Source organism: Callospermophilus lateralis, chromosome X (assembly GCF_048772815.1).
Source record: "Callospermophilus lateralis isolate mCalLat2 chromosome X, mCalLat2.hap1, whole genome shotgun sequence".
In the NCBI taxonomy this organism is placed as follows: domain Eukaryota; kingdom Metazoa; phylum Chordata; class Mammalia; order Rodentia; family Sciuridae; genus Callospermophilus; species Callospermophilus lateralis.
The window spans coordinates 100,470,243-100,479,500 of NC_135325.1; the positions used below are offsets into that span (position 1 = coordinate 100,470,243).

At 32.0% G+C, this 9,258-nt stretch overlaps 1 protein-coding gene across 2 annotated transcripts in view; it reads left to right on the forward strand.

The window, feature by feature from the left end:
* The window catches only part of Stag2 (STAG2 cohesin complex component), a 125,213-nt gene extending 116,330 nt beyond the window's left edge, over positions 1-8,883 (forward strand). For both annotated transcript variants that reach the window (XM_077107603.1, XM_077107604.1), the window contains 3 exons: positions 458-584; positions 2,000-2,077; positions 6,957-8,883. In XM_077107603.1, coding sequence (XP_076963718.1) covers positions 458-584; positions 2,000-2,077; positions 6,957-6,980 — 229 coding nt within the window. In that variant the 3' untranslated portion in view covers positions 6,981-8,883. The remainder of the gene's footprint in view (positions 1-457; positions 585-1,999; positions 2,078-6,956) is intronic.
* Positions 8,884-9,258: the final 375 nt, after the last annotated feature.

The window sequence follows — 9,258 nt, forward strand, 5'->3', positions numbered from 1 at the left end:
CCTGGTATATATTAGGTACTAAATGGATGAATTGAATAATGGTTAAAATTAGTATTATATGATGAAAATATATGTATTCTGAAAATGTGATTTCTTTGGTCTCTGTTTTATGTTTGTTTATTAATTTGTGCCCTGCCTACTTTCAAAAAGGATTTGAGGTATCTAGTATGTTCCCATGTGGCAAATTGTCATTGAATCTTATATATGGAATGTCAGAACTGTCTATTTAAATGTTTCAAAGGAATGTAGAATAAATGTAACTTCTAAGCATTTTTAAACAAGTGGACATTGGGATTTCTACATCATTGATGACATGATCAATGCCTAATCATTCTCCCTGACCTTTAATTCCATCATTTTCCATTATACTTGAATATAGAGAGCCACATAGTTGCTGCCTATGTATTAATAGTCATGACATTGGTTTAGATCTTGACTTTGTTTTATATTTCTCTAGTCGGCGTGGTACAAGCCTAATGGAAGATGATGAAGAGCCAATTGTTGAAGATGTTATGATGTCCTCAGAAGGAAGGATTGAAGATCTTAATGAGGGAATGGATTTTGACACCATGGATATAGACTTGGTAAGAAACTCACAGATACATGATTTCTTTATTTAGAGCCTTTGGAAACGAAGTTGGATATTTACTAGAGAAATACTTACCTTGAAAAATAAGTTCTAGAAAAGTATTAAATAAAACAGTTGCTAGGAATTTGGATGTATGAGACGAGATTAAGTAGTGTTTGAAGTTGGTAAAGATTTTAGATCTCAGTTTAAGATGATAAAACTGCGTATTTACACTGGGTGTGGTGGTGCACACCTGTAATCCTAGTGGTTTGAGAGGCTGAGAGGATCACAAGTTTAAAGCCAGCCTCAGCAATAGTGAGACACTAAGCAACTCAGTGAGACTCTGTCTCTAAATAAAGTATAAAATAGAACTGGGGATGTGGCTCAGTGGTCGAGTGCCCCTGATTCCAATCTCCAGCACCAAAATACTGTATTTACCTTTGAGATTAATTTAGGAATGTATAGCATTATGTGATACACTTTTCATATTAATTAGACTAGAAATCATGATATTTATTGGTTATATGTCAAATTTTTAGAAAATATGAGACATGGGCTGGGGTGTGGCTCAGCAGTAGAGCGCTCGCCTAGCACATCTGAGGCTCTGGGTTCGATCCTCAGCACTACATAAAAATAAATAAATAAAGGTATTGTGTCCAATTGCAACTAAAAAATAAATTTAAAAAAGAAAATATGAGATAATATTCTAAGTATCATATCACCTTTTAATTTACCATTCATTTGCCATATCAAAATAGTATATTATTAACTTGATACTACCCTATTATTGAGACAAAGTTCCATTTCAAATAATGATGTAAAATTACTTAGACTTGAAGAAATTAAATATATACAAGGGAATATTCTTCATTAACAATTATGTGTCTAGTCAGAGCTTACTGTATACAAAATACTTCTGTATGTTTCATTTTGCCAACTGTCTCATTTAACTTAGTGAAAAGTAGATTGAGAGGATTTGAGGATATTGAAGCCTAAAAAGTAAGCTTATCCAAGGAGAAAAATCTAATAATTGGTAAAGCTGAGACTTACTATAAACTATGTCTTTAGTCTACTTTTTAGAATACCATGGTATATTCTCCTTAAAATAAAGAATTAAAATATGTCTTCTCTTTAGAATAATATAATTTGGTGTCTTTAAAGGGAAATTATTTGAGGGAGGGAATTTTAAAGTAAAAATTTAAAATTAAAGTAAAGAAAAATTGAGCTTATAGTTTTTGTCATTCAGAATAATTTTCCACAAATGAATTTTTGTACTTTTAAACATTGCATAGTTGAGTACTCTATATTTGAAGTTTATAAGGTATACTTGGAATCACATAGGCCAAACAAACGCCTAATGATAATTAATATGGCTATTTTCAGTTACTATCTGGCTTATAGATTTACTATCAACTTTCTTTTTTTCCTTAGCCACCATCAAAGAACAGACGAGAGAGAACAGAACTGAAGCCTGATTTCTTTGATCCAGCTTCAATTATGGATGAATCAGTAGGTTTGATTTAAATGTACTCCAGGATTGCAAAATCATGAGTATAGTAGTCCCTAAGTTTGAGGTTGAAGAGCTGGGGCAGCATACTGAGAATGGATGAAAAAATTGGATATGAGAAGAGGCTGGCAGGGAGGATTTTGATGAGAAAGGAGTGATGATACAATAGTGATAAATGATTAAAAGTGCTCTTGAATCCCTGGTCACCTGGGACTAGAATGTTAAGGACCTTTCCTGTAGGATTGGGTTACCCATTGAAGGATTTTAAATGAGAGATGACATGAATCAGAATTGTATTTCATGGGCTGGGGCTATAGCTCAGTGGTAGAGTACTTGCCTAGCATGTGTGAGGCACTGAGGTCAATCCTCAACACCATATAAAAACAAATAAAAGAATTAAATTCTTAAAAAAGAATTGTAATTCATGAAATTTCCATGGCATTTATGGATGGATAAAATGAATACGAGAACAATCAAAGGCAATAAGAACTTGAACAAAGATTATTGAGAACAAAATCCAGATATTGAGTTAATCTAAGATGAAGATTCAGTTATTCCCCTCTAGTCCTCACTTGGTAACTATTGGATTTTGTCAGTTCTTTTTCTTAAATACCTCATATCAGCCCCCTGGTTCCATATTATCCCTGGCCATGCCCTGACTTCATGTCCTCCTCAATGGGACTGTTGCAGAGCTTTTAAACCAATCTTGGTGCCCTACTTTTCCTTTATAAATATCTTTTGGGATTATCTTTATAAAATGCAGATATGATCTTTTCACCTACGGTTCTAAGTCGTTTTGACACCACCACCACTATCTTCAAGAAAAAATTCTGAGTCCTTAGCCTGGCAAAGAATATCTTTCTTAATCTAGCTCCTTTTCCACCTAAACCTTGGCCTTTTCCTTATAATTACATGTATCCTGTGCTCTAGCCATTCCAAATCTTATAGTTTATCTATGATATAGTATCTCTTTCATAAATCCATGAAAGCTTTTTTTCTCTGCCAGAAATACCTACCCCTTTCCTTTTCCTCCTAGGGAATTCTTCCTTTAGTATGCTGTTCTAACATTACCAGTGATAGTTTTGCTGGTCTCTTAAAATATTTTATTCTATGCTCCCTTTAACACTTTTTATACAAATTCATTGTGATAATTACCAGACTGGTGCAGTGAGATATGTTAATTAAATGTCCCAGTCCCTCAATAGACTGAACTCCTTGAAACAGTGATGGTTTTGTTGAGTTCTGTCTAACATAGTAGGTGTTTGGTTTTGTCAGATGAAGAAATCATTTAAGTGCTCTTAACGTCTCATTTTTTCATGCCCACCTACTTATACTCCTTTCTCATAACACCCACTACTTAGGTGACTGTTGTACCATCCTCTGAGGCACCATTTCCTCCTTGCCTTCTCCTATCTCACAATCTGCTTTCAGATAGCTCTTGGAAATATTTTAACAAACAAATTCACACTACCTGATTATATTAATAAGGTCAGTTGTTAACTCAGAAGATACTCAGAGCAGCAGGTACAGAAATATTTGGATAGCCTGGTGCAGTGGTGCATACATATAATTCCAGCAGCTTAGGAGGCTGAGGCAGGAGGATCATAGGCCATTCCTCAGCAACTTAGTGAGGCACTGAACAACTCAGCAAGACCATGTCTCTAAGTAAAATATAAAAAAGAGCTTTTTAAGTGCCCCTGGGTTCAATCCCTGGTACAAAAAAGAAATATTGGGATAGACCTCCTTAGGAACTTTTTAACCAGTATTTCTGAATCTCTAATGTGCATTTGAATCATCCATAATTCTTACTAAAATGTGACTTACATTCATCTTCAGCGAGTCCAGAGTATGGTCCGAGTTTCTGCATCTTTAATAACTGCTGTTGATGCTTCAGGTCTGCAGACCATTCTTTGAGTTACAAGGTTTATGGTACATAGATGACCTATCCTATCCCTAAGTTTATAGTTTAAGTGCATATTAAAGTAGGTGATTTTCTTGATAATTTAGGAGAATATATCTTCCCAATTTGTTACATAAAACATGAAGGGAGGATTGTGGTGGGGGATAAAAGAGAATCTTTTCAAGCCGATATGATGAAATGCATTTGTCCAACACTTTATTGAGGTGGAAGTATTGAGCTGGAAGTTGGTGTTAAATGCACAAGACACTCTCCCTGTCCTTAAGTAATGCATATTCTAGTGCATTTGGACTATCACTTTGAAATAAGAGCTTATGTTCCTGACACTATGCTAGGCATGATTTATTTTGATCCTTGCAGTAACCTTGTGAGAAAGATGGTGGGATTCTCACTTTTATACCCAAGCAAACTGAGACCAAATAGGTAGTTTAGTGACTAAGGAAGAGTTATACAACTAATAAGTATCAGAGTAATAATTTGATGTCAGTTCTTTTGATTTTATAATCTCATGCTGTCTCTACTATTTTATATTTATCAAAACTAAAATCAGATCTCATTTAGATGAATCACAAAGAAAATTAGGAAATTGAAATGATTCGCTGTAGTCAAAATTGCTATGATAAGAGATCAGTATTTTTTAATGTATTAATCTGTTATCAGAATTTTATGTATTTTCAAAAAGTGTTCTTCCAATGACTAAAATAATGAAACAGAAATATATTTTTTTGACATTTAACATTTAGAGAAAACAAAAACTTGAGGTCAGAAGTAGGGACCCAATAATATTTATTGTTTATAGCAACTTTATGACATTCTCCTATATATTGGTTATATTATAAGCGGGAAGCCTTTTGTTGTTGTAGTTAATTTGATAAAAGTTTAACTGCCTCTGCTTCTAAAATAAGGAAATGAGTACGTGTATCTATATCTGTAGTTTTGTAGTATTACCACATGATGGCAGTAGTCACATAACTGAGTGCTTACTAATCTTTAAAGGTTTGGGTACCTTTAGAAATATTTGACCGTGTATTTTCAAATAAATGAGTTTGTTTTTTTTTTCTTTTAAATATATATACCCCACAGTGTCTCAACCATAATACAAGAAATGGGATAACAGAAAAGTTCGAGTGTAAAATCTGTTTGCCTTAATGCATAGATCTATTTTAAAACCTATGATAATTGAGTCATCAAAATAGTATAATTGGAATTTAAATCCCTTAGTGACCATTTCTCAGATTCTTCAGTTCTAAGTGAAGTAACTCAAAGCACCTTAGTGTAGATACTTCAGGTTATTACAAAAGTAAATCCTAACATGATTTTCACATCATCTAGGAGTAATAATATAAAAACTCTAAGCATATCATTTTGGAGTTACATATACATAGGATTCTAGATTTATGGTATAGTTGTTTTTATATTTGGAAACAAAATTGTTTCATCCATGTGTAGTGGTTATTTTCTGCCAGTATTGATACAACATGCCAAAGTTTGATATTTGTATATTTAAGTAAATGTTTATTAATGTCAACATCAAAAACTCAATTTGTATTAGCACAGAAAAGAGTGTGTCACTTTTTTCCTGTTTTGAAATTCTTTTAATGGAATTATCTGTAGTATAAAATTGCTCAAAAGAAGAGTTTAGTATAATAAAGCTAGTTTACTGGTCTCAAGAAAATCTAGTTATGACCTAGTCTGTGTAAAACAGCAAAAAGAATTTCAGGTATTCAGGTGCTTTCTAGTTAGGCACTCTGGAAAGAACTTGAGTTCATCGTCATTCTACACTAAGAATAAGCTAATTAAGATTTATCTTTTCATTAACTATCAGACCTTTCAATGTTTTAGCTAGAAGGGCTAGGTCTCTTTAGTGGAATCATCCTAACTACCCAAACTCTGACTTTTAATAAAAGAGAACCCTGAAACTTCCTGGAGGAGAGGGGAAGTCAGGGGATGAACACTTGAGTTGATAATTCATTACAGCAAAGCTTCAATCACATTGATATTTGTTTTCCTGGTCTGAAAATACACAGTTCCTTTAACAATTCATGCATTCTGACTTGGTCAAATAAGATTTAACTTACAAGTAAAAGCCCTTTGTGATCTCAATCTCAGCTCGTTACCTCTGGCTTTGATAGCAGTTCTAACTAGTTCATTATAGTATTCTAAAATATTGCTTAATTGGCATAATAAGTGCTAGAATTTAATCGAAATATCTAACAGTATTATGCCAAAAATTAGGTGCTGCTCTGGTTTAATGAATAAGGGAGTTACTCCATTCATCATCTGCTTTTATTTTTGGTGACAAGTAATTATTAGATTTCACCTACCTAACATGCTTTTCCCAACTGGAATATATAGAAAAGTACCTACCAATATGTCATTTTGCCTAGATTTCACCTTATTTGATTTTTTAAAACATTTATAGTTCTGTTCATTAATTCAGGCAACATTTAATTCTAAAGAAAGCTTTTTATTGTCTATTTATTCTTGGATTTTTGGGGGGGAGTTGCATGTTCAATTGCCTTTTTAAAAACTATACCCACTTCAGACTGCAAGTGGACAAGTTTGTAAAATATTTTCTTAAACTCTTTGCAGTGAACCTGTGCCAGAAATATATGTCAGAAAGTGTGTTCATTTGTTTTTTTAACAAATGTTGAGTACCTTACTTTGTTCAGGGCATTTAATGGTATATATAAACAAAATTAAGCCAAGGTCCCTATTCTTAGTTTTTTTTTTTTCTCTCCTATTCTTAGTTTTATTTGTGAGATAATTGGCATCTTGATTAGTCCTAATATAGTTATTTCATTATTTATTAATGGTTACTTTAACTTTGAAATTAATAATCAAATGGTTTTATTGATGTTATTTAACATAATATTAGTAAAGTATTAATGTAATGTTTACAGACTTTTATTAAGAAATGAATGACTATTTTAACAAGATTTTTTTTTTCCCTCTCTCATTAGGTTCTTGGGGTGTCAATGTTTTAATACCAGTACACAAATAAATCTGTGGTGAAGTCATTTTCTAAGTGGAAGAGGAAATTTTAAAATAAAAGTGTGGTAGATACAGTGAAATTCTGTACAGATTTTTCTCTAAGGAGAATATGACACGCTTATGCTTACCAAGATCCAAGTGCATTGAGGGGCAGTTTTGTTTGCCTGAAAAAAGTAAAGGACAAGTAAACAATTTGATGATAAGCTACAGTTTTTCTTAGAAAGTAAATATTTTATTTATGCGCTGTTAGTTGGCTTTTAAATCAATTATTTCATGCTTTTTTTAAAAAAAAATATAACAATCTGAAGAGGCATTTGGTACAGATAAGAATCCTCTCACATTTATTTACTGGTTGTACTAATTAATGATGACCTCTGCTGGATTTCTGTTTACATCTAAGAAATGTTAAGGATGAATTTATTCCCTGACCCTGAAATTGTAGGATAGAATTGTTTTTAGCATTCTAAATTTAAATGCTTAAAACATCAATCAACAAAAGTTTGTTTTAAATATTGTAATTGTGGAGAAAAGTTAAACTTATAAGCAGAACTTTTACAATTTTTTCATCTAAAATGTATTTTAAGATATTTTTAAAATCCAAGAGCTTCTCTATACTTTTCAGAACTATCCAGATGCAGTGAACTGCCAGAAGGTAACCAGTCTCAAACATGCTTATCCCACTATCAACCCTGAAAGTTTGCTTGTCCTTTAAGATAAAAATGTAATGTTGTGATATTCCTTCCAGTAGTGCCACTGTATTTTGTCTCCAAATAAAAGAAGCTTATTGTAGTATGTTTGCAGAAAAATTCTAAACAAAAATTATACAGCTTATTAGAGTGTGGGAATAGGGATCTAAATTTTAAATAAAATTATATATATATATAAATTGGTGCTGATTTTATAATTGCGCAGTTTGTTTAGTTTTTTCTTACTTTTAAATTCCAACTTAAAATTATGAGGTTTCAGAAATATATTGAAAGTTTAACAATGTTTAAAAATAGAAAAGCATGAGTGTTCATGCTTTAAAATGATTTTTAAATTTGTATTTTATATTGTTTTATCTATCTGTCTTTGCAAGCAGTCTTCAGGTTAAAGATACTTCTAACAGGTTACAGTACATTTCCTCTGTATGTAAATTAGATGGGATAATAGAATTCATAACCCATAATATTCTTTGAAAGCTAAGCTTTAAACTTCATTTTATGTCCTTTCACAAATGAATTAGTTTCAAACAGAAAGTGGCTACTTGCCATTTTGACATCAACTCATTTTGCGAGGCTTAGGCAGCTAGACATCGTTTAAAACAAAATATTAACTTATATTACATGTGTATCTATCTTTTGTCAGTCGTCTCTCAGTTCTTGAGGTATATTATTTTAATCATTCCATGCCTTAATATGCTTGCAATACAAGAATATCTTCTGATGGGTGAATACCAAAAGGCTTCCAGTTTTTAGATTCAGAAATCAACAAGCATTGGGCTGTGGTAGCCAAAAACCATAGGTTAGCTAAAAGATCATGATGAAATACAATTATTTTATTAAATCATGGTTAATAACAAATGAAAACAGACTTGTCTAACAGATTTTCCATCAACAAATATTGTTATGTGCAAAAGTATTGCATATGTTGTTTTACACACCACTGCATTTACTAGAACTGCTGAGAGGACTGTATATATGATTTTAAACCTAAGTTGATTTTTTCCTCACTCTTGAAAGGAGTACTTCTTTGTGAAAGCAGTTCTTACAGCTTTGTTTTCAACCAGCTAAAAAATGTTTTATATATTACTCTAACCTGTTGTCCTCCACATTCTATTGTCCTAATTGTACTGTTTTCTGATTTGTATTTATGTCTTGAGACAGTAACTTTTTGAATAAAAATAAACCTACAGTATGTTGTATGTTTTATCTCTTGTAATTAAAGGGGGAGGGTGGCTTTAAATGGTTTACAAATTATATCTATTACATTTTTTAATGTGCTTGAGTGGGAATATTTATAGAAAACAACATCACTTTATATTTTTAATAAATCATATGTATTTTTAAATGAGACTAAATCCCTAAGTGGGTTATTACTTTAAAATAAGAACCTGTAACAATTATTGCTTTGATTTTTTTTTTTTTAATCTGGTATGTGTTGAACAAATTTTGAACTGTCTTCATTGTTTATTAAGTATACATTTGAGTGCCTACTGTGTGCCAGGCACACGTTAAAGGTCCTTCCCTCAGATCCAGTGTAGAAAACAAAATAAATTTGTACTAACTGCTA